The 25,537-nt window shown below is 50.3% G+C and overlaps 1 protein-coding gene across 2 annotated transcripts; it reads right to left on the bottom strand.

The window, feature by feature from the left end:
• Positions 1-637: 637 nt before the first annotated feature.
• Positions 638-23,941, bottom strand: LCK (LCK proto-oncogene, Src family tyrosine kinase). 2 transcript variants are annotated; one of them, XM_021683654.1, is made up of 13 exons: positions 23,847-23,941; positions 9,478-9,587; positions 9,116-9,197; positions 8,832-8,922; positions 8,501-8,599; positions 8,266-8,369; positions 7,968-8,117; positions 7,524-7,676; positions 7,198-7,377; positions 4,752-4,828; positions 4,506-4,659; positions 4,291-4,422; positions 638-1,341 (listed from the first exon to the last, which is right to left on the bottom strand). In XM_021683654.1, the coding sequence occupies exons 2-13, from the start codon at positions 9,580-9,582 to the stop codon at positions 1,139-1,141; spliced, it is 1,530 nt and encodes a 509-aa protein (XP_021539329.1). In that variant the 5' UTR covers positions 9,583-9,587; positions 23,847-23,941; the 3' UTR covers positions 638-1,138. The 2 variants fall into 2 exon arrangements, with proteins under 2 accessions (XP_021539329.1, XP_021539330.1); XM_021683655.1 differs by lacking the exons at positions 7,524-7,676; positions 23,847-23,941 and having other exon boundaries at positions 9,478-9,582.
• Positions 23,942-25,537: the final 1,596 nt, after the last annotated feature.

Below are 25,537 nucleotides of genomic sequence, written 5' to 3'. Positions count from 1 at the left end.
GGGGCACCTGGCTGGCTCAGTCAGTAGACCATGTGACTGTTGATCTCAGGGCTGTGAGTTCCAGCCCCACGCTGGGTATAGCAATTAATTAAAAATAAAATCTTTAAAAACATCTTGAAGGTGAATCAAAACATATCTGAGGGGCACCTGGATGGCTCAGTCGGTTAAGCATCTGCTTTCGGCTCAGGTCATGATCCCAGGGTCCTGGGATTGAGCCCCACGTCAGGCTCTCTACTCAGCAGGGAGCCTGCTTCTCCCTCTCCTGCTCCCCCTACTTGTGCTCTCTGTCAAATAAACAAATAAAATCTTTAAAAAATATATTTAAAACAAAACAAAACATATCTGAGTACAAATATAGCCCCAGAATCAGAAGCTGTAAAAAAGTGCTATTGCCCTTACATAACAGGAGGGGAGGGTCCTGGGACACACCCACTCCCTAGGAGGTTCTGGGTAGGGGTCACCCTTAATCCTTTGGGGTGGGCTTTGAAGGAGTTCAAAGAACCCATACAGCAAAGTGTAGGAACTTCCTCTTGGCCCCCCAAATCAGCAGAGCTGGGAAAAGTTCAGACATCCCCTCATCCCATCTTTCACCCCAATTCAGGGTGACTTATTTTCCATCTTCTGAACCCCCATTGCCCCCTCCCAAGGAAGAGGAGATGGGAGTGGGGAGCTGAGAGATGTACAATCTTCATCAACAGAGAGTCATTTATTGAGCTCCCAGTGTGTGCCAGGCACCAAGGAGGAGCACACAGAGGTATTAGATAAGGTCCCAGCCTTCAAGGAGCTTCTTGATGGCTAGGGGAAAGGAAAAGGGGGTGGGCAGAAGCTGGTGTCAATCACAGGCGTCACTCTTCTCTCTGGTGGTCTTGGGAAGTAGAAGGGCCCGCAAAGGGACAACTTGAACAGGTGCCCAAGACATGTATACACATACCACACATGCACAAGACACCTGTGTGGAGCCCACACACTATAGAACCCCCGTATAACACACAAGAAGTGTATGTGCCACACGTGGGTGGGATTCACACGCAGAGTCCATATGTGCATAGGCCACGTGGGTATGACACAAGAACTCCATCTTCCCCAGCCAGGTTGGCTAGATGGAGGGAGGGCTCCCAGCCACGGCCAGCTAGGTCTGTCAGGGCTGGGGCTGGTACTGGCCCTCTGTGGCCGTGAAGAAGTCCTCCAGCACACTGCGCAGGTAGTCAAAGGTGGGCCGTTCCTCTGGGCGCTCCTTCCAGCACAGCATCATGAGGTGGTACAGCTCCTCGGGACAGTTGTCAGGTCGCACCATGCGGTAGCCTCGCTCCAGGTTCTGAATCACCTCAGGATTGGTCATCCCTAGAAGTTGATGGGAGAAACAATATCAAGGCTCCAGGCTTTGGACACCCACGGCAGGGGTGATGTTCAGAATATTTAACTGGCACAGTGTGAGCACCAATCCAAAATGATCTTGGTCTGCATCAATAACAAGACCATATGCTTCAGGTACCCGCCGAATGTCAGTCACGCCACTTGGAGTGTCGGCTGTGGCTTAAGCACCCAATAACACGTACATGTTGACTGTGAGACCTTGGGTGAGCCATCTCCCCTCTTTGAGCCTCAGTTTCCTCATATGGGAAATGGACCTAAGAGTAGCTCCTACCTCATGCAGCTGTTAATGAAAATTGAATGAGACAGTGCATATGAAGCACCAAATATAGGGCCTGGAGAGGAGATGCTGCATGAAGAATATCTGTGATTATTATGATTTGGTGGGGAAAGATGGGGTGGTCAGGGCCCAGGGGGATGGGAGTCCACAGACAGCACAGGAGTGAGGCTTCTCTGGCTTTGGAACCAGGCACATGAGATGCTGCATCAGGAAGCCAGATGGGCCCTGGACCCCAGCAAAGCAGACTCTGCATAAGGTAGGTTCAGCAAGCCCCTCAGTGACCCAGATTAAATAATTTGGGGTCCACATCCCTTAAAACGAGGAAATTATAGGACATAAACCAGGGAACTAAATACCCATGGCTAGAGTCAAGGATGCAAACACATAGTCTGCACCCAGTCTAAATATAGCCCATAGACCTACTTTGGTTTGACCCTTGTCGTGTTTTTATTTTTATTTATTTATTTATTTTTAAGTAGGCTCCACACCCAGTGTGGAGCCCAATGTGGGGCTTGAACTCAAGACTTTGAGATCAAGACCTCAGCTGAGATCAAGGGTTGGATGCTTAATCGACTGAGCCACCCAGGCGCCCTGCTGTGTTTTTAAATAATTTGAATCAATCATCAATATTTGGATATAGGCAAATTTTCCTAAAATTCCAAGTTTTGGCTTCCCTTGAAAAAGAAAAGATCTGGGGGCACCTGGTCGGCTCAGATGGTTAAGTGTCTGCCTTTGGCTCAAGTCATGCTCTTCAGGTCCTGGGATCGAGCCCTGCATCGGGCTCCAGGCTCAGCAGGGAGTCTGCTTCTCCCTCTCCCTTTGCTTCTCTCCCCATTCATGCTCACTCTCTGTCTCTCTGTCTGTCTCAAATGAACACATTTTAAAAATCTTAAAAAAAAAAAAGTTTTGGGGGTCCCTATGTCTTAGCAGCAACCATCTTCTGAAGCAGATGCAAGTTCATCCAGGTCACCATTACTCCCCATTGTCTCCCTGACCCTGAAGCCATGTGTCAGTTGCCAATTATCATCATGGTTTCAATGCTTTTTTTCATCTTTTTAAAAATTAGTTACTTGAGGGGCGCCTGGGTGGCTCAGCTAGTTAAGCGACTGCCTTCGGCTCAGGTCATGATCCTGGAGTCCCAGGATCGAGTCCCGCATCGGGCTCCCTGCTCGGCAGGAAGTCTGCTTCTCCCTCTGACCCTCCCCCCTCTCATGTGCTCTCTCTCTCTCTCTCTCTCATTCTCTCTCTCAAATAAATAAATAAATAAAATCTTAAAAAAAATTTAGTTACTTGATTTATTGATTTATTGATTTTTAAGTGAGTTCCATGCCCAGTGTGGGGCTTGAACTCATGAGCCTGAGATCAAGAGTTGCATGCTATCCTACCTGAGCCAGCCAGGTACCCCATGCTCTTTTTTCTTCTAACAGAGAAATTCTCCATGGGTCCACCTCTATGGGCACAGTGGAGGAGCAGTAAGGACGCTTGGCAGGATGACTGGAACGTGGTTCTAGTCCCCGTGCTGCCCTTGGACTCTGATGGGGCCAATCCTAGGCAGAGTAGTCCTTCAGGCTCTCACCTGATTCTAAGATGCCTTTACCTTTCTAGGAGCAAAATCCTGTACATAGTGCTCTGGGGATGTGGGAAGCTTCTGCATATCCGGCCACTGTGCTCCGTGACCTCTCTCCCCTGTCTTTGTGTTCCATTTCCTTTCCCCAGAATTTCCTAGCAAGTTCCTTTCAAAAAATTCCATCTGTCTTGGCTGAATTCAGGGGTAAAGGACTTTGTCCAGAGGCTAGAGGAAGGGATGGGAGAGGGTAGGAATTAGTCATTTATATGTCTCTCTCATTCTTTAGATGGAAAGTTTCAGAGGGAAGGGAAGTCAGTGTTTAGTGAGCACCTACTGGGAGTCAAGCTCTTTCACAAATAGTCTCCGTTGTTCATATCAGGAAACTGAAGCTCAGAGAGGTGAAGTCACTTGCCCAAAATGATGATTATTAATAAAACCTAGGGGCTCCTGGGTGGCTCAGTCGGTTAAGCATCCGACTCTTGATTTTGGCTCAGGTCTTGATCTCAGGGTCATGAGATCAAACCCCAAGTTGGCTCCGTGTTCAGTAGGGAGTCTGCTTGAGATTCTCTCTCTCCCTCTCCCTCACCCCTCCCCCAGCTCGCTCTCTCTCTAAAATAAATAAATAAATCTTTAAAAAATAATAATAATAAAACCTAACCCTCCTGAGTGCTTAGTATGGGCCAGGTACTGTTCTAACCTCATAATTTACAGATGGAGAAAGAAAGAATGATCTGATCAAACCCAAACAGAAAGTTAGCATCAGTGGCAGATCTGGTAATAAAGGCAGGCCTTTTCCCTCCTGAGCCAGATCCACTTCTACCATCCTAGGCTGCCCGTGTCAGAACTTAAGAAAAGAGCTGCGATTATTGAAGGAGGAGAGAAATCGAGACAGACATGGGAGCCAGCCCTGGGAGACGTGGCACCTGACTGGGCATGCTGGAGTCCTGAGGGAATACAGAAAAAGCAGCTAGAAAGATTCAGAATCTGAACCAGGGATAGATGAAGTGAGTGGACAGACATGGATTTGCTGCTCTTCCCCACCACTCTTTCAGTTCCTGCCCTTGGCCCTGACCTGGGTAAGGGATGCGGCCGTGGGTGACAATCTCCGTCAGCAGGATCCCAAAAGACCACACGTCCGACTTGATGGTGAATGTCCCGTAGTTAATGGCTTCTGGTGCTGTCCACTTAATGGGAAACTTGGCTCCTGGAGGGAGGCAGAGTGAAGTCACTTGGGTCTGCTTGGCCAGACCCTGCAGGCCCCAGACTTCCCTTATATCGCACACCTACCCTCCCTGGCTGTGTACTCGTTGTCCTCGATGAGGCGTGCTAGGCCAAAGTCTGCAATCTTGCAGCTCAGAGTGTCAGATACCAGGATGTTGGCAGCCCTCAGGTCACGATGGATATAATTCCGCTCTTCAATGAATGCCATGCCCTCTGCAATCTGCAGACCAGGTAGGAGGTCAGCAGCCCTGGGCCAGACATCCTTATCCCACTCGGCTGTGCGCCTGCCCAGCCCCTCCCCAGTCTCCTTACTTGGGCTGCCATGTCCAAGAGTTTGTTGATGGTCAGCTTGATGCCTGGGGGGGTCTTGAGGAAATCCACCAGGCTCCCTGTGAGCAGAAGCAAAAGTTGCTCCCTCAAGTTGCCCCAGCAGAAAGCTCCCAGACCCTTCTCCCCTAACTGGCTGTCTAGAAGCAGTATCTGACATGTGGAAAGAAGAATAAGGGGTGAGAATGGAGAAGTGTGCATTCAAGGTGAAGGTACCCAGGATCTATGAAATCTTTTCCTGGGGCCTAGGATGGAGCATGCTTGGAGAAGTCTGTAAGCTTCTTGTCACCAATGGGGTAGAGCCCAGACTCCTTAGTCAGGTGTCCAAAGCCCTACACGGTCCATACTGTAGTTTCTTCTCTTTCCCCTACTCCTGCCTCTTTCACTTCACCCACCCTAGACAATTTTGAGATTTTTCACATAGACCACTGGGCTCTCACCCCAAAGTCTCTTTGTCCCATCTCTGTCTGCTAAAAATTCTACTTTTCTTTCATGGCTCAGCTAGACTATTCCTCTAGGAAGCCTCTCTAGACTCTACCAGGCCTAATAAATTGCATCATTATCTACATTCCCCGTGACATGCTGGAACTCTCCTGTGGCAAAACTCTGGTTTTCCTAGAGTTTGTGCCACATAATGAAAATGAACTTCCCCTGAAAGCAGGAGCCTTGTTTTGTCCGTCCGTGTTCCCAGTGCCCAGTCCAAAGTAAGCAGTGATAAATGTGTGCTGAAGGTATTGAATGGAGTATAGAAAGAGGTGCCTGGGGGGCTGAGGGACCACGTCTGGGAGCAGAGGCTGACTAGGAGAAGACCAGGGGTGAGAGTTGCTGGAACGGAGCTAGTGACTGCTAGCCCTTCTCAAGAGATTAAAACCCTGTGTAAAGATGGCAAAAACCTAAGTATCCCCACTACGAGCGCTGAATTAGTCACAAAGATAAAAGGCTCCCCCAGACACAGCAAATATGGAGGTATCTACTGCCATTCCTACATCAGGTCCATGGCAGATGCTGCCGATCAATCCCAGCACTCATTTCCAATGAGCCTCAGAATCCTCCTCAGCACAGAACTCTAAGCAGCTACCAATTGAAGTTGGCCCACAGGGCAAAACCTATTTGCTACTTCCAGAATCCATTAGCCAATTAAGAGCTTTTTTTCCCGGGGTGCCTGGGTGGCTCAGTTGGTTAAGTGGCTTCCTTTGGTGCAGGTCATGATCCCAGGGTCCTGGGATCGAGCCCTGCATCGGGCTCCTTGCTCAGCAGAGAGCCTGCTTCTCCCTCTCCCTCTGCCTGCCTGCTGCTCCCGCTGCTTGTGCTGTCTCTCTCACTCTCTCTCTCTCTGTGTCAAATAAATAAAATCTTTAAAAAAGAGAGAGAGAGAGCTTTTTTCCCCCTTCCTGGAAGGTGGACAGATCTTATACGCCCAAAGAATCAGAGCCAGATGACAACACAAGCTTACTGAGCAGTTAATATATTGCAGACACTATTCTAACTGCTCTATATACACGGACTCTTTCATCCTCACAAAGGCCCTATGAGAAAGTTACTATACCATTACCACCATTTTACAGATGAGGAAACCATAGCACAGAGCAGTGAAGTGATTGGCCCAAGGCCACACAATTGTGAAAGCAAGATTCTAACACAGGCAGTCAGATTCTAGAGCCCTTAATGACTACTCTAAATTATTTCTGGGTGAGCCCATTCAGATTTCTGATGTTATACTCGGGGGAAATGAGCACCAGAGATGGGACAGGGACTTGGCCTGTGTCACGGCAAACTGGTGACAAAGCTGGACCTGGAAACTTTTTTGGGGGGGGGGCTAGAAACTTCTATCCACCTTCCTGGGTGCTCTCAATCAGTCCAAGGGAGGGCAAGGGGCTCACCTAGAACTGAAAAAGAGAGATTTGGGGCAGATCTGCCCTCCCAAGGGTCAGGGTCAAAAGGAAGAGAGAAATAGGGCTAGAGACCCACTCATTTGAAATCAAGCATCTTGGCCCGCCTGGGTGGCTCATGCGTTAAGCGTCTGCCTTCGGCTCAGGTCATGATCCCAGGGTCCTGGGATAGAGCTGGGCTCCCTGATGATTGGGGAACCTGCTTCTGCCTCTCCCCGCTGCCTGTTCTCTCTCTCTCTCTCTCTCAAACAAGTAAATAAAAACTTTAAAAATACAAGCATCCCGAGATCAAGGTAGGACTGCAGGTCAGGGAAGATGAGAAGTGAAAGCTCTTCCAGAGCCTGCCACCTTAGACTGAGCTCCCAGACAGGCTCGGACATCACACCCTCTTCCCGTCCCTAGTGATGAGTCTTTAGGGACCCAGGAAAACAAGAAGCCCTCGGTGCGGAGCCAGGCGAAAAGGCAGATCTCCTCCACCTTCTATCAGGGGCAGAGGAGATGGCAGCGCCCCCCCAGCAGTCGATCACAGTGGCGGCACCCACCGTTCTCCATGTATTCCGTGATGATGTAGATGGGCTCCTGGGTGACCACCGCGTAGAGCCGGACCAGTCTCTGGTGTTGCAGCTGCTTCATGAGGTTGGCCTCGGCCAGGAAGGCGTCGGGGGACATGCTGCCCTGCTTCAGGCTCTTCACTGCCACCTTTGTGTGCTCGTTGTAGTACCCTGGGGAGGGGAGGGATTGGGGAATCACTGGGAGCCCCAGCACCCGGAGCCAGGTAGTTGCCCGGACGCTGTCTCGGGACTCTCACGACCTCAGCGGATGCCTCCCCTTTCCCCCTTCCCCGCAGTCCCGGGGGGCCCTCACTCACCCATCCACACCTCCCCGAACTGGCCAGCCCCCAGCCGCTCCACCAGCTTCAGCGTCTCCCTGGGAATCTCCCACTCGTCCTCCCACCAAGGCTTCTGGGGCTTCTGGGTCTGGCAGGGGCGACTCAACCGCGTGCACAGCCCGTCCGAAGCATCTGCGAGCACAGGGGAGGGTGTTAGGGCCGTCAATACGGCGGACTCGGGTGTCCCCGCTGAGTCCCCACCGGGCCAAGTCCCCGTCCAGGGGAAATGGACTGGCAGGGGATGCGTGGGGTTGTCACCCGACACTGGGCTATCGGGTACCGCACCTTACCCCCTGCGGGGAATGAAGGAGCATACTGAGATGGGGGGAGGGCACCCGTGGGAGGGACTTAGGGGAGGCAAGCTGGTAGGGCACAGTGAAGGAGCCTCGGGAGCACGTCTGAGGGGCCCCTGCTAGGGCTCACTGGTGTAATGGCGGACCAGCTCATGCAGGCCAGGAAAAGTGATGCGGGGGGAGATGTAGAAGCCGCCTTTGTCCAGGTTACGGATTTTGTAATGTTTCACCACCTCTCCCTGGTTCTGGTCGAAGTCCCGCACGGACAGTGAGAACGATCCTGGATGAAAGAATGGGTGAACGAATGCAAAAGAGGGGGAGGGTGGCCTCCTGCGAGGGGCGCCCCCCGCCCCGCGCGCCTTCCCGGGGATCACCGGGCCCACCCCTCCGCGCTGCGGCCCCGCCCCCGGCCCCGCCCGGCCGCTCACCGGCGGTGCTCTCGCTCTCCCGGATCAGGAAGGAGCCGTGCGTGTTCCCGGGCGCCAGGAGCTGCCGCTCAGCGTCCTTGCGGCTCAGGTTCTTGAAGAACCAGCTGCGCAAGGCAGAAGGGAAGGCCGTCGTCTGCCGTTGGTCAGTTCCTCCTCCATCGCCCTCAAGCATTCACCACCAGCCCTAGCACCCCACCTCTGCTCCCACCCTTCGTCACCGGGAGTCCCCACTTACGGTTCAGGCTCCAGGCTGTTCGCTTTGGCCACGAAGTTGAAGGGGATGAAACCTTCCTGGCCGGTGGTCAGGGACTGCGCCTTCCACCACTCGCCGTTCCTGCGCGACAGAGGCAGTCGGTGGGGTCTCCTTGGACTTGGATTGGGCTGGAAACCTTCAGAGCCCCCCCGTTACACCATGCCACCCCACCCTCCATCCCAGCACTCTGGAGCCTTCTATTTTGTCCCAAGGGCCCCCGCTGCAAGCCAGTCAGGGACCGCGATAGAGGGGATCCCTGCTCCCTCCCATGCTCTGGTAGGGCAAGGATGGGTGGCGAGGAGGGGGCACTCACTGCTCCAGGATACGGAGCTGTTCACCCTTCTCGAAGCCCAAGTCTCCATCGTGAGAGGGCTCATAGCTGTGCAGAGCGATAACCAGGTTATCTGGAAAGACAGAGGGCGTCAGGGAGAACCAGGCTGGACTAGGCTGGGAGCACAGAGTTCAGGAATTACAGGGTAGCAGAGAAGACCAGGGGCGGGAGAGGCAAGACAGGGTAGAGAGTGGATAGGAAGATGGAGGCCCACAGCCAAGGATCCATGGCCCTTAACTTTCAGGCCCTGCTGGTTGTGAGGTCACCTTGCAATGGTGAGGCTGGGGGGTTGCACCCTTCGTAGGTAACCAGTGGATCCCGCACCTCAGAGCCATTCCAGATGGGCAGCTGTGGAGTGGGGGGTGAAAGTGGGGTCAGAGAGCAAGAACCTGAGTCAGATCCTGGCTCCCTTCCCCACTGCCCTGTTTTCACTTCTCCAGCTTGGCTGGGTCTTATCCCTGCATTTGCCAACTACTTAGGAGAGTCCCTTCCCCTCTCTGGACCTCCTTTCCTTTCTGTTTTCCAGGGGGAAAGGGCTACTCTGTTATTTCAGTGGTGGTCCATTTCCTTCTCCTGGCTTGGTTACTCCACCCAACTCCCTCACCAAGTCCCCCGTCTTGCCTCTTACCGTGGCCTTGCCGTCCAGTGGGACTATGGGGTAATGGCAGTTCTCACATACATCGATGTTTTCCATCCAGTCATCTTCAGGGTTTGAGCTGCAGCTACAGCCCATGGTCCCTGGGGCAATGGAGAGGGGGCTGAAGGGGCTCCCCCAAGATCTACTTCCCCAACATTAGACATCCTAGGGCCTTGCCCTGGGAATTTCCAGAAGTACCTGAGATTGTCAGGCCCCCATCCCCATTCACCAGCCACAGAAAAGCTGAAATGGGTCGAGTTGGTCCGGTAAGGAGCTCCCTACTGGTGCTGTCTCTGAGCTCCCAAGTAAAGTCACACATGGGCCCCCACTGAGCCCTAGGCCCCGCCCTCCCACCTGGGATGGGCAAACCGCCACAGATACCTTTGTTAGCCTAGTTGCCCACTTCCTGCCTCTCCCCCAACCCTCTCTTTCCTCCCATCCCCCATGTTAGAGGACTACCTACTAGAAATCACACACACTTCCCCAGGCCCTGGGGGAGCCCTAAATTTTGATCCTCCCCTACCAGAGAGGTGTGTATGCCCCACCTCCTAATTACAATTCCCCTCTCTGGCCCAGGAAGCTGAATAAGAGATTCCTGCTCCCTAATGTCAGAGATCAGGCCCCCAGCCCCCCAGCCTTCCCCAGAACAAGTCTCCTTCAGAGGGTTTTTTTTTTTTTTTTTTTTAAGATTTCATTTATTTGACAGAGAGAGACACAGCGAGAGAGGGAACACAAGCAGGGGGAGTGGGGAGAGGGAGAATCAGGCTTCCCGCTGAGCAGGACCCTGGGATCATGACCTGAGCTGAAGGCAGACGCTTAACGACTGAGCCACCCAGGCGCCCCTCCTTCAGAGGGTTCTGATTCTCACCAGCAGAAAACCCTTCAGTGTTGCTGTTGGCCATAACTTTTTTATTTGTTTGTTTGCTTAAGCAGTGGAAACTTCTTGTCATATGTAAATCTGACAAACTTTTTGTCAGATGGAAATCAAGCAGAACCTCATAGATAAAGCAGGTAAAAATGGGGCTGTTCTGCCTGAAACAGTGGAGACGTCATTGTGAAGCCCCTAGGAGTCCTGAGACACCTCCTTGCCTAGGGCTGCTCCTCAGAACGGCTTAGAAAGCACTAGTCCTCAGATAAAATTCAATTTACCATTCAAGACCCTTTTTTTAAAGTGGGCTCCAAGCGGGGCTCAAACTCAGTGTTGCGATCAAGCCCTGAGCCAAGATCAAGAGTCCGAAGCTTAACTGACTGAGCCACCCAAGCGTCCCATGACCCTTTAAAAAAATTTATTGGGGCACCTGGGTGGCTCAGTCGGTTAAGCGTCTTCCTTCGGCTCAGGTCATGATCTCAGGGTCCTAGGATCAAGGCCCGGGTTGGGCTCCCTGCTCATCAGGGAGTCTGCGTCTCCCTCTGCCCGCCCCCCACTCATGCTCCCTCTCAAATAAATAAATAAATAAAATCTTTAAAAATAAAAAATAATAGGGGTGCCTGGGTGGCTCAGACGGTTAAGTGTCTGCCTTCGGCTCAGGTCACGGTCCCGGGGTCCTGGGATTGAGCCCCACATCAGGCTCCCTGCTGAGCAGTGAGCCTGCTTCTCCCTCTCCCTCTGCCTGCCGCTCCCCCTGCTTGTGCTCTCTCTCTCTGTCAAATAAAAATAAATAAAAATAAAAATAAAAAAATAAAAAATAATGATTTATTTATTCATTCTAGAGAGAGAGAGCACATGCAGGTGGCAGAGAGAGAATCCCAAGTAGACCCCTCTGCCAAGCTCAGAGCCCGATAGTGCTCAACACCCTGACCCTGAGATCACCACCAGAGCCAAAACCGAGAGCTGGACGCTCAACCGACGGAGCCACCCAGGTCCTCCCCCATGACCCTTTAATATCAAGATCAAATCCACCTCCACACTCTATTCTGATACACACACACACACACACACTCACACAACCTTCATTCTGAGCTACCCCTGCCTTTCCCAAACACCCCCTACTATTTTCTTACTCAATGCCTTTGCACATGTGGTTCCCCTACCGTGAGTGCTTTCTTGTCTGCCTACTGAGCTAACTCAACCTTTAAGGCTCAGCTCAAATATCACCTCCCCCGTGAAACCCTCCCAATACCCTGTTCCTACAACACTCTACTCAGACACAGTCGTCAGTTAGCACTGAGTGCCATGACTAGATGGATTTATGTGTCAGTCCTGCTGCCTTTCCCACCCCCTTGATGAGATGGGGGGTTCATTCAGAACAAAAGCTGTGCTTTATTTGCCTGAATGTCCCAGCACCCAGAACTACTTGTCATTAATAAATGTTGGTATGTGGAGGGTTCATGCACAGACTCTTCCATCTACAAGGGTCTTAGAAATCACCAAGTCTAACTTCTGATTTTAGACGAGCAAATGGAGGCCCAGAGAGACCTGCTTAAAATTAAACTCACGTGGGGGCACCTGGGTGGTGCAATTGGTTGAGCGTCCAACTCTTGGTTTAGGCTCAGGTCTGATCTTGGGGTTGTGAGATTGAGCCCCACCTCGGGCTCCCCACTCAGTGCAGAGTCTGCTTAAGTTTCTCTCTCCCTCTCCCTCGGCCCCTTCCACTCCCTCAAATAAATAAATCTTAAAAAAAAAAAATTAAGCTCACACGGGGCACCTGGGTGGCTCAGTCGGTTGAGTTTCCGACTCTTGGTTTCAGCTCAGGTCATGGTCTCAGGGTTGTGAGATCAAGCCCCCCCACCCCACCCCTCGAGCTCTGCACTCAGCGGGGAGTCTGCTTGGAATTCTCTCTCCCTCTGTCCCTCCCCTGGCTTGGGCACGCTCTCTCTCTAAAAATAAATAAATAAATAAATATTTTTTAAAAATTAAACTCACACAACCTATTTGGGACAGAACAAAGCTAGAGGTGCTAATCCATGCTGGGACCAAGTAGAAGTGGGGAATAGTGGAGATTTTGGGGTTTGCAAGACTGAAGGACACATGTCAATTACATCTCGCCTAAAAAAGAAAAAAAAAAACTCAAGGACAAGCCTCAGAGTCAGAGACCTAAATTCAAACCCCAGTTCTGACATTTACTATATGACTTTGCTGAAATCATTCTTCCCAAGCTTCACTTTTCCTTTCCTGTCCAGTGGGGATCATCATCCCTTTCTCATAAGCTTACACAAATGTTAGCTTAGTTTAGGGCTTAGAAAGACTTCTATCACTGCTCATTCTGCCCTCCCAAACCTACTCCGGAGGATGGGAGAATGGGATTGGTAAATAATCCTCCTTACTAGAAACTCATGTTTCTTTAACGGAGATACTCAGAACCCGTCATGGGTACCAGAAGTCATGGGTGTACATCTTCCTAGAACATGAGTGTTATCTGACCTTATTCATACAGTTAAACAAACATAGATCTATTATGGAGGAACATGCAAAACGTACATGGAATTTTAAGCCAAATCAAGAGACTTTCAAGGAAAAGGGTACACATTCACTCTCCCCTCTACTGTTAGGAGTCCTGGAATTTGGGGGAGAGACATTTGAGAAGTCCTGCTCAACCATTCATCTGTGACAGCAAATGGCTTTTTTTTTTTTTTTTAAGATTTTATTTATGGGGCGCCTGGGTGGCTCAGTCGGTTAAGCGTCTGACTCTTGATTTTGGTTCAGGTCATGATCCCAGGGTCCTGGGATCAAGCCCCACATCAGGCTCCTTGCTCAGCAGGGAGCCTGCTTCTCTCTCTCCCTGCCACTCCCCGCTGCCCCACCCCCCCGGCTTGTGCTCTCTCTCCCTCTCTCTCTCTGACAAATAAATTATTTTTTAAAGATTTTATTATTGGGGCGCCTGGGTGGCTCAGTCGTGAAGCGTCTGCCTTAAATGATAAAATTTTATTATTTATTTATTTGACAGAGAGAGACACACAGAGAGAGGGAACACAAGCAGGGGGAGGGGGAGAGGGAGAAGCAGGCTTCCCGCTCAGCAGGGAGCCCAATGTGGGGCTGGAGCCTGATGTGGGGCTCGATCCCAGGAGCCTGGGACCATAACCTGAGCTGAAGGCAGACGCCTAACGACTGAGCCACCTAGGCGCCCCTCTTACAAATAAATTAAAAAATAAATAAAATAAGATCCTTTTTAAAAACAATATCTTATTTACTTACTTATTTGAGAGGGGGAGAGAGAGAGAATGAGCGGGGGAGGAGCAGAGGGAGGGGGACAAGTGGACTCCACGCTCAGGGTGGAGCCCTACGTGGGGCTTGGTCCCAGGACCCTGAGATCAGGACCTGAGCCAAAATCAAGAGTCAGACACTTAACTGCCTGAGCCATCCAGGCGCCCCTGCAAATGGCTTTTTTGACACCTAATTCTATTATGGCTAGAAACTAATGAGCAGCAAAAGCCTCCAGAGAGGCGCTGATAACCATCTGGAAGCAGCCTAAAATGAGCTGAGCTATCGAGTGAGGCTGTGAGCATCCTGTTTTTGTGACACTCAAAGGGACCTTGGAAGATCACAGGTTGGTTGTACTGTAGAGAGAACGCCAGCATTAGATGGAGTTGGACTTAGATCTGTAAGGTCCCTTCCAGGCTGACATTCTCAGAGGCTTCAGAAAAGAGTAAGAGAGAGATGAGAAAAGCTTGAGGTTGAGGTAAGTGAAGGAGTTTGGATTCAGCAGTGAGGAGAGGCCAGTGAAGGGCCAGGAGTCTAGACTGCAAACCACAGGGCTGGAAGCTGGTACCTGGACATGCGGGGAGGGGAGAAGGGGAAAAGAGCCCCAAGGCCTCGGGCCAGGGTCCAGGACAGCATGCAGACAAGACCTATGTCCTGGACTAAATCTGGGCCTCCCAGAGAGGACCTAACGTTCCTAAAGATTGGGGCCAGGAATGAGGAAAAAGTCAAGCTGTGTCTTGATTAAGCCAAAAGGAACTCTAACTCCTCTGGGAATCTGACCCCTAGTGTTTCCTCCATGGCTTGCTGTGTGGTCCTGGAGCTCTCGGGCTGCAGGGATCAGATCCTGCCCTCTATAAAAGTGTGAACTATGGAGTGTAGGGCCCAGCAGCAAGCGTGAGACCGTAGGATCTGGCAATGCCAGAGATGATTTTGGTGAGTGGCTCCCAGCTACTGGGAGCTCCATGCTCTTGGGAGGCCCCAGGATAATGTGGGAGGCCTGCAGGTTATTTCAGTATTTTAAAAAACCTAAAGGGAGGGGCGCCTGGCTGGCTCAGTCGGTCAAGCGGCTGCCTTCGGCCCAGGTCATGATCTCAGGGTCCTGGGATTGAGCCCCACGTCGGGCTCCCTGCTGAGCAGGGAGCCTGCTTCTCCCTCTCCCTCTACCTGCCGCTCCCCCCTGCTTGTACTCTCTCTCTCTAATAAAAAAATTAAAAATCTTTAAAAAACCTAAAGGGAAATTGTACTATAATTTGTTTCTTAGCTTGACGAATTATTTTACTCTTTCTTCAGTGCATACTGATTGTCTCTGGTTAAAATTTGAATTAGAGAACATGAAAGTGAGTACTTAAACAAAGTAGTTTATTGGCAAAAACTTCAAAATCACAAGATCCCTGACCCAGGAGGGTGGGGAGTACAACAGGGGAAGGGGTCAAGGAGTCTGGGAGGGAAGAGTTTAGAAGCACTAGTGTACTTTACCAGCCTTGTTTTAAAGATGGAGAAGCTGGGGGATCAGAGAGGTTACGTAATTTCCCCAAGAGCATGTGAGGACTGTAGGCAGAGGCGAAACTCAAATCAGGTCCCTACTCCTTAATCAAGGTATCCCCCTCTACTCTTCACTCCCTGGAAAGACCAAAGGGGGTGGAGGATCCTGAGAGGTCATGGAGGAAACAGGGCAGGGAGGCAGGTCTGACAGGGTGGGGAGCCACTCTTCATCAAAAATTTCATCATGGGGCGCCTGGGTGGCTCAGTCGGTTAAGTGTCTGCCTTTGGCTCAGGTCCCGGGATTGAGTGCCGTATTGGGCTCTCTGCTCAGCGGCAGGTCTGCTTCTTCCTCTCCCTCTGTGATCTCTCTCGCTCTCTCTCAAATAAATAAATAAAATCTTTAAAAAAAAATTTGATCATTGTGCTGTTAACAAAGGCCTTTTTCTCCAAGGCAATTCTCTTTCCACCTAGAATGCATGCTTCTGAACGTACATTTACCTGACAGGTGAATGCAGTTCTGTGTATATGAAGGCATATGATTCAGTGAGCATTGTGCTTTTGTGTGCATGCCCGTGGGCTTGTCTGAGGCTATGTGTGCAGATGGATGTATCACAGAATGGGGGGATGTATAGTTTGCGCTTGTCCCTATGTAATTGTGAGGTCATATACGGATACATCTATTTATACAAAATGTGGGTCTCATCCTTCTCGTCTTAGTTTGACAAAAATTACTGGGTAGCCAAAACGATCTAACCAGGTTAATAAATGAGGTCAGTAAAAAGAAAATCAAAATTAAATCTTAATATAAATGTCTCATTGTCAGGGGTACCTGGGTGGCTCAGTCGGTTTAGCGACTGACTCATTTGACTTAGGTCATGATCTTGGGGTCCTAGGATCAAGCTCCCTGCTCAGCAGGGAGTCTGCTTTTCCCTTTTCCTCTGCTCCTCTTCCCTGCTAATTCTCTCTTTCTCTCTTTCAGATAGATAAATCAAATCTTTAAAAATAATAAACAGGGGCACCTGGGTGGCTCAGTTGGTTAAGCGACTGCCTTCGGCTCAGGTCATGATCCTGGAGTCCCGGGATCGAGTCCTGCATCGGGCTCCCTGCTCGGCAGGGAGTCTGCTTCTCCCTCTGACCCTCCTCCCTCTCATGCTCTCTGTCTCTCATTCTCTCTGTCTCAAATAAATAAATAAAATCTTTAAAAAAATAATAATAATAATAAACAAATGTCTCATTGTTTGAAAGAAAAAAAGAAGAAGAAAAAACAGATCCAGAGAATCCCCAGGGTTCTCAGAACCAGCAATGAGGGCAGATTCTGAGGTGAATGACAAAGGACATTCTCTTCTCCCAACTCAGGAATTCAAGGTCAATAGCAGGGATTTTATAGATCTAGACTTCCTCTGACCAGGGTCTGTAATGTTCTCAGTGAAATTCAAAGCTGCCCATGGTCCACAGAGCATCCTGTGTCAATTATAAAGAGCCACCCCTCCCCGGGGTTTCAAACTTGGAGAGTAGAGTGAGGGCTAGACCTCAGTCCCCACCCCTTCGTGCCTCTCAGCATAGTGCCCGATACACACAGCGGCCCTACTCATTTGGTAGAACTGATAAAAAATCCCAGGCTACGTGCAGCTCTTGGCCTGGATCATCTGAACCCAGACCTGTTTAGGGTTCATATCACCATGAGTTCCGATTCTTGCCAATTCGTTCACCTTTATCAACTCCGTAGACGTTATCTCAGCTGGCTGGGCCTAAGACGTGTTGTGTCTCCTTAAAAAAAAAAAAAAAAAAAAAAAGGCAACCCTTTTCCTCCCTTAAACTGTAAAGCTATTCATTTATCGAACATTCTGTCCATAATGTGTGCCAGCTTCTTGCCCGGGTTTCTTAGCCAAGAACAGGTAGGCTATCGCGCGGCAGACCATCATGGTGCCCTGGGCGACTTCGTGGCAAAATCGGTCGGGAATCATCTAAAACATTTTCTTGGCCTTTTACTTTGGCCGAGATTTGGTTGTTAGCAAAGTTGTATATGTTCAATGAAGAGCCTTGGGTTTGGAGGCGACCCACACAGATCCTCATCGTGGTACTCAAGAATCAGGGTTGGTAGGCATGGCAAATGATTTCTAATGGGTAAAAGAGGGATGTGTCCTGAATTCCCTCCCTTTTCATGTGTTCCTTTGTGATATAACAATTCCTTTTTTTTTTTAACCATAGAGAACAAAAAGGTAAGCTTTCTCTTCAATGCAAACAAGATGGATTTATTCTCACAAATCTGAGTGGCTTGACCATAAAACTGATTGTTAGTTAATTATTGCCAGAAAAATGGGCTACAGAGCAATGATGCTAAAGCTGGGTTTTTGGTAGAGGCCCTCCAACTAGTAACTTGTATGTACTGCTGATCCCTTTTAGTGAGTCTGCTCCCTGTGGACTTCTGTGCGCATTTTGTGACATGGGGGTTTTATCACGATGGATGGAGCCTTACTTACAACTTGGCAAGCCATGATGCTTTATTTAAGTTTCTGGGAGTCTGCAGGTCATGGAGTCTCAGGTCACCATATCCATGTCTGAGTGACACAAGGTCAATCCCAAGACCTCCCAGGCACTCACTGGCAGAGGGCCTCAGAGCAGTTTACTAAACCTCTCTGGGGGACGCCTGGGTGGCTCAGTCGGTTGGGCATCTGCCTTCGGCTCAGGTCATGATCCCAGGGTCCTGGGATTGAGCCCCACATCGGGCTCCCTGCTCAGTGGGGAGCCTGCTTCTCCCTCTCCCTCTACTGCTCCCCTTGTTGTGCTCCCTCCCGTCAAATAAATAAATAAAATCTTTTAAAAAATTATAAGAAAAAATAAAAATAAACCTCTCTGAGCCTCTCTCCATTCCTTCATCTGCAAAATGGGAATTAAAGTGGGACCTGCAGGGGCACCTGGGTGACTCAGTCAGTTAAGCATCTGCCTTTGGCTCGGGTCATGATCCCAGGGTCCTGGCATCGAGCCCCGCATCAGGCTCTCTGCTCAGCAGGGAGTCTGCTTCTCCCTCAGCCTGTCGCTCTCCCTGCTTGTGTGCTCTCTCTTGCTCTGTCTCTTTGACAAATAAGTAAATAAAATCTTAGGGAAAAAAATAAAGTGGGACCTGCAGGTAGAGCTGCTGTAGGCATTACCTGTGAGATACAGATGGTCCCATAAAGTGCTTATCATGTGCTCGATACATGCTAAGAACTAAATAAATGAGAACATCGTTGACCCTTGAACAACATGGATTTGTGCCGCATGGCTCTGCTTATTCATGGATATTTTACAGTAGAATACTATAAATGTATTTTCTCTTCCTCATGATTTTCTTTTTCTTTTTTTTTCTTTTTTTTATTTTCTTTTTCTTTTTTTTAAGATTTTAATTATTTGAGAGAGAGAGAGAGAGAAACAGCATGAGAAAGGAGAGGGTCAGAGGGAGAAGCAGGCTCCCCGCCGAGCTGGGAGCCCAATGTGGGACTCAATCCCAGGACTCTGGGATCGTGACCCGAGTCGAAGACAGTCGCTTAACCAACTGAGCCACCCAGGCGCCCCTCTTTCTTTTTTTTGTTTAAAGATTTTCTTTTTAAGTCATCTCTACAACCAACATGGGGCTCGAACCTACAACCCCGAGATCAAGAGGCACGTGCTCTACCGACTGAGCCAGGGGCTCCGTCTTCCTTATGATTTTTTTTAATTAAAAAAAATTTTTTAAAGATTTTATTTATTCATTTTAAGAGAGCAAGAGAGAGAGAGAACAAGCCAGGAGGAGGAGCAGAGGGAGCAGGAGAAGAAGACTCCCCACCGAGCAGGGAGCCCAATGCGGGGCTAGATCCCAGGACCCCGAGATCCTGAGACCATAACCTGAGCTGAAGGCAGACGCTTAACTGTCCGAGCCACCCAGGCGCCCCTTCCTTATAATTTTCTTAATAACATTTTCTTTTCTCTAGCTTATTTTTAAAGATTTTTTTTAAAGATTTTATTTATTTGACAGAGAAAGAGACAGCGAGAGAGGGAACACAAGCAGGGGGAGTGGGAGAGGGAGAAGCAGGCCTCCCATGGAGCAGGGAGCCCGATGCGGGGCTCGATCCCAGGACCCTGGGATCATGACCTGAGCCGAAGGCAGACGCTTAACGACTGAGCCACCCAGGCGCCCCTTCCTTATTATTTTCTTGATAACATTTTCTTTTCTCTAGCTTATTTTAAGAATACAGTACATAAGACATGTAACATACAAAATATGTGTTAACCAACTATTTATGTTATCAGTAAGGCTCTGGTCAACAGTACGCTATTAGTAAAGTTTTTTGGGGAATCAGAGTTATACGTGGATTTTCGACTACGTGCGGTCAGAGCACAAACCCACTGTTGTTTAAAGGTCAACTCTAATTGCTATTTGAGGCTAGCAGGTGCATTTCACTGCATCAGCCTTAAACATTTTCCAGTCTAAACGCTAACATTAGCCGTTATCAATCATTTTCACTCTCCTTTGTGATTCTGGGCACTTCCACAGACCACCTTCTCACCTTTAATATATTTACCTAAAATGGAAACTTTGCTACCATACATAAATGGAAAACCAGTATCACCAGCCATAGATAGAAATCAGTATCCATTAAAAGAAACACATAGTATCATATGTAAATTCACATTCATTACCCCCTAAAATCACTCTACGCCAGAGAGGCACAAGCCTTATTTTGGAACATGCTACAATGTGAGACAGAGCTTTGGGCTTAGACCTCTGTTGGTAAGTTAGAGGAGACGCCATTTTCCTAACTGGCCAGCCTACTGACAAAAATTTAACGGGCACCTCTATGTGCCAGGCTCTGATCTAGTGCTGGGGACACAGAGGTAAGCAGATAGAGAGGTTCCTGTCCATTGGGTCCTGCCCTCTCTGGCAGGACACTCCATGTCACAGGAGGCCATAGACCTGTCTTCAGCTCAGTGACTGGTAATGTCTGTGACTCAACACCAAAACACTGGCAACACAAAACAGCCGTACTGGTCAGGAAGGAGCTTTGCAAAATCACTGCTGCCACCCATTTACTAAGTTGACGTTTAGCTAAAATCACTAAAAATGAGGTCGATCTCCACGTACTGACATGGGAAGACATCCCGGATATAACAGGGCAAGCAACAAAACAAAACAAAACAAAACATGGCAAGGAAGTTACAGAACAGAATGTAGCATAGAAACCTGTTTGCATTTAAATGTGTATATTTAGGGATTCTTTTCAGCCAGGTTCTGTGCTAAGCCTTTATTTGCATGTTTTCATGTAATTCTCACAATAATCCTATGACGTAAAGGCTATTATTATCCCCATTTTACACATGCAAAAACTGAGGCACAAACAGGGTGAAGCGATTTGTCTAAGGCCTCATAACAAACAAATAAGTGGCGGAGGGCGAGTTGACACTTGGTCTATCTGCCTCCAGAGATGGGGCTCTTAACCACTATACTTGGCTGCAGCCGTCCGTAGGAAAATCTGGAAAGATGCACACCAAATTGTTCGCAGTGAACACATCCCAGCAGTGAGACCAGAGGGGGTTGTGTTTCTTATATTTCTTTTGATGCCTCTGTATTGTTTGGATTTTTAACGACAGGCCATGTGCTAATTTTGTAGTTGAGAAACAAAAAACAACAAACCACCACCAACGCAGAAACTCTGCCAAGAGACACGATCATTTGAGGAGGATTCACTGCAGAACCTACCCTTCCATTCCTCTCCTTGTCTCAGGAAAGGTAGGCATGGAATGAATGGGGCATCCAGGAAAAAAGGCTTCTGTGACCAAAGAAGTTTGGGAAATGCTGAGTTAGACAGAATTGACCAGGCCCCGTCTCCCGGGGAGTTTTCAGAGTGCTAACAAGCTGACATTGACCAGGAAGTTAATATGGGCCAGTCTGGAGCTGAGGCCATGTTGGTTTGGCCCCAGAACCATTCTCGGGCGCCTGGGTGGCTCAGTTGGTTGAGCGACTGCCTTCGGCTTAGGTCGTGATCCTGGAGTCCGGGGATCGAGTCCCGCGTCAGGCTCCCTGCTTGGCGGGGAGTCTGCCTCTCTCTCTGACCCTCCCCCCTCTCATGCTCTCTATTTCATTCTCTCTCTCAAATAAATAAATAAAATCTTTAAAAAAAAAAAAAGAACCATTCTCTCGCTGGGTGCCTCATGGAACTGGTGTTCTTTAGAACAAGCATTGGAAATGCAGCACCAGCTGTTTTAAAGCCAACGCCAAAGTTTGTTGTTGGAGGCCACGTCCCTGGATGGTATCTTGGTCCTGCCTACCCCCATCCCACCCCCACACCCAGCTCGCTGAACTGAGCTTGACCTTGAGGTCATCAGCCTGTGGGGGTGTGTACAGATTTGTAAGATCCAGTGTGTGTTGTGTGTGTAGAACCTGCCTCTGCTTCTGCCCATATCTGCACGCGGACATTTTCTGATGATATGTCTGGTGTTTGGGATAAGATGTGTGTGTGTGTGTGTGTGTGTGAAGTTGTGTGTGTGGGACTCTCCTCTAAGGCAGACCCTGTGGCTCAGTCTAGAATTCTCACACCTACTATATACAGGAAACAAGCTCATTTGCAAAGCCACACCACAAGTGTGACGGAATGAGCGGTCCGCCGGCCGGCCAAGGTGCTGAGGGTGGTCCGCCGGCCGGCCAAGGTGCTGAGTAGGTGTAATTCTGGGTGTGAAAAGCCTTCCCTTTGGTGCCCCATTTACAGGAGGAAGGGCTGCCTAACCTCTGATAAGCACCTACCATGTGTTGGGTATAACCCTTGGCACATTACAAAGTCCCCACACGCATTCTGCAAGGGAGACATTTATTATTGCCTCTACAGAGTTTGGAGTCTGGAGACGTGAAGTCAATACTGTTCAAGGAAATGGCAGAAGCGGCATTGTACCTGGGTCAGCCTGACCCTGAAAGCCGTGTTCTTTACACTACATCATACCCATTAACTCTCTGGCGTTTGGTCTTGTTATGCCCTCATGGTACCCAAGAAACAGAAACCAGGGACAGTGACCTGGGCTCATGTCGTAAGTGCTTTCCAAAATGGGCCTTCGTCCTTCCCAAAACTGTGCTGACTCTTCCAGGGAGCCTTCCAGATCACCTGAGGGAAGTCTTCTGTTCTCTGAGAACCTCACCTCATTCTCTTGCCCTATCACTTGGCCCTTTACCCTTTGAGGAGAACCTCCATCCTTGAGCCATGAGGTCAGTGGGCCCTGAGTCATCTATCAGCACATGCTGGATGAGAGGGGTGCAGGTTCAGGGTGCAGATGAGCCCCCCTGAAGCACAGGGAGAGCCAGTGTGTTCTCTAGCCCCCACAAAAGGCTGCAGGCCTTGGACTTGGAGACAAGAGAAAGGCTGGGACATGCTGACTAGGTGGAAATTGTGTGTCAAGAAAAACTCCAATGGCAGAGGGTAGGGCAAGGGAAACCTGGAAAGTGTGGTTCACATGGGGATGCCCCCCATAAACTGAAGGCTCAGAAGAAAATGAGGGGGTGGGCAGATGGCTGACTATGCCTTCCTGGGCCTCTACCTTCCTGGGGTTTGAAGCAGCAATCAGGAAGACCAGTTAGTCCTACACACACATTGGAGGGGTGGGTATGGAAGCCAGAAGAACCAAGTGGAGGGGGCAACCTGTGACACTTGGCAAGGGCAGGAATGGCAACTTTCCAGATGGAAGTGCAGACGTTCCTAGCCCAGGGCCAACTGGACCCCTGTCTCGGTTAAAAATAGCCCTTCCTCTGCCCTTCCCTTTCCATTCTCTGTCCTTCAACCACCCTCTGGTGGTTCAACAGCCTCTGGTCAGATACTTCCGCCCTGGAGGCCCCAACCCAGATGATAAACATGCCCTCACATATCCATCCGCTTCCAACAGAAGACACTTCCACCTCTCCAGCACTGCTGGTCACCGAGGCTAAAATCACTTCTCAGGTGTCCATCCGGATGTTCTGGGTGATTCCTCTCTCTCTCAATCTCTCTGTCTCTCACTCAGAAGATTCTTGTCACTGGCGTCTGCCCCAGCAATCAGTAGGATTCCTGGGTCCCGGGACTCAAGCCTGACCATCACCCTGCCCCATGGATGGGGGGCAGTCCTAGCCTAGGCCATCACCTTCTCTCAGGGACTGGCTCTACCTCTGCCTTGCTGAGTGACTGCGGGGAGGGAGGGCTTGGCCTCTCTGGGCCTCAGGAAGTTTATCCATCATGGGATCGGGGACTGGACTTAGTGACTTTTTTTTAAAGATTTTATTTATTTATTTATTTGAGAGAGGGTGAGAGCACAAGTGGGGTAAGGAGGGAGGGCAGAAGCAGAGGGAGAGGGAGAAGCAGACTCCCTGCTGATCAAGGAACCCGATGCAGGACTCGATCCCAGGACCCTGAGATCATGACCTGAGCTGAAGGCAGACGCTTAACTGAGTGAGCCACCCAGGCGCCCCTGGACTTGGGGATTTCTGAAGGCCTTCTTAATACCTGACAGTCCATGTGCCAGATTTCCAAGAAAAGGCTCCCAGCGAGGTAGGGACCGGTGGCGGACGGTGTGGCAGGGGCAAGAACCAACGGCTACTCAGGTAAGGCTACTCCTTACCAGCTGCCACCCACCTGACCTCCAGCAAGATTTTTCTCTCCCCCAGCCTGTAGGGCTGCTGAATACCCAGGGGCCCAGCCCCATGCCCAGATGTAGCCCCCACTGTCGGGCCTCCCACCGCAGTCCCTAGACCCCTGTTCCCAGTACTCCTTACCTGCCCAGCCCAGGAGCCCCCTGGTCCCATTCACATGGTCCTCCTGGCCTAGCCTGGCTGCTCACACACAGTTTCGGCTCCCTTCGCTGAGGTAGCCACCTCCTGTCTCAGCGCGCCCACGTCCCACCCTGACTTCCTGCCTCCTCCCGAGGGCTCCGCAGCCAACCGGGCCCCAGCAGCCCAACCACAAGCCTCCAGCACCCCAAGCTTCCTGCTGCCATAGCCCCCCACTCCTCAGCCCCTGGGGGTCCTAGATCTCTCCTGAGGGGGGCACTTGGAGCTGAAGAGAGAATCTTTAATGGAACCTCCCCTCCTCCCCCCCAGGGTGCACCTGGACGAGAGATTCAAGGGCAGCCTTTATACCCCAGTGAGCAAGGAGCAAGCAGACATACACTCAGCTTTTGGTGAAGGACAAGTGGCACCGCTGTCACGGTCTGAAAGCTGAGTGACCCTTTCGTTACAGTCTAGAGAAGGCAAAGATAACCCCACTTCAGAGTCAGAGGAGAGAACCCTCTCCCTGCTAAATAGTTGGGGAGCCGAACACCGTATGTTACAGTCAGATGTCAGGCTAACGTGGCGGCCCAACAACAGTCATGTCATCTCAGGGCAAGGGACGGTAACTTTATTAGAGTCAGAGGGGAGCTAACACCCTCCTTAGAGACAGAATGCTGGACAGCAAGCTGTTTAAGGAAGCAGGCAGGACAAGCCCTTTGAACCCCGTTCAAGAGACCAGGTTACAGCCCGTGCTGTGGGCAGAGGACAGGATCACACCCACTAATTAGGGTGAGACTTCTAATTCAGGGAGAGGCAAGCCACAGCCCCTGCAAGAAATGTAGGGCCTGCCACCATCTTCTGCAACAGGTGAGAGATAAGACAAACACTCCTGCCCGGCTCCCAGGTGCAGGCCGCTGACTGGTAGGCCTTTCTTTTGGAGGCAGGAGACAGGAACCTAGTCACAGGCAGCAAGCAGGCCCAAAATCTCCCTTTCCCTTGGGGCCAGGCTGAGGGTGGCACCCATCACAGGCTGAGGGCCAGGTCACCGGTGTTATGAGGAACCCTGGGTGGCTTCTATGAGGCACCAGAGCTGGGCCCTGCCAGGCCCACCCACCCCCCCACCCCCCCCGCCCCAGGAAAGTATAGATGTGTCACCACCACGGGAGCCTACACTCAGTGAGCAGGCTGGGGGAGGGGAGCCCACAGAGCATTGTTGGGGTTTGTGAGGTGGAAGCTGATGTTCTGTGCACCTCAGCTACAGAGGGAAGGGGGAGACAGGAAATGGGGGGAGGAAGAGGAAGCCTGAGCTGGAAAGTCAGACAAAGCGGGTACTACAGAAACAAAGGCTGAGGAGACGCAATGTTAAAAAATCCACAGAGTGACCCAGAGCCCTGCCCCGCCCGTCCCCGGGCCTCCGCACAGCAGTACTACTACCAGGGGTGAGAGCAAGGATAAGCAAGAGACAGTTCGTGGGTTTCGAGTGTTGGTTTGTTTTTAAGATTTTTTTATTTTTATTTATTCTTTTTTTTTTTTTAAACAATTCCATTCATTCATTAGAGAGAGACAGAGAGAGCACAAGCAGGGGGAGACACAGACTCCCTCTGAGCAGGGAGCCCGATGTGGGGCTCGATCCCAGGACCTGGAGATCATGACCTGAGCTGAAGGCAGACTCTCAACCATTTGAGCCACCCAGGTGC

The sequence above is a fragment of the Neomonachus schauinslandi genome, chromosome 4 (genome assembly GCF_002201575.2).
Source record: "Neomonachus schauinslandi chromosome 4, ASM220157v2, whole genome shotgun sequence".
In the NCBI taxonomy this organism is placed as follows: Eukaryota; Metazoa; Chordata; class Mammalia; order Carnivora; family Phocidae; genus Neomonachus; species Neomonachus schauinslandi.
Note: the sequence above shows the minus strand (reverse complement) of the source record. Positions and strands in the feature narration are given on the sequence as shown.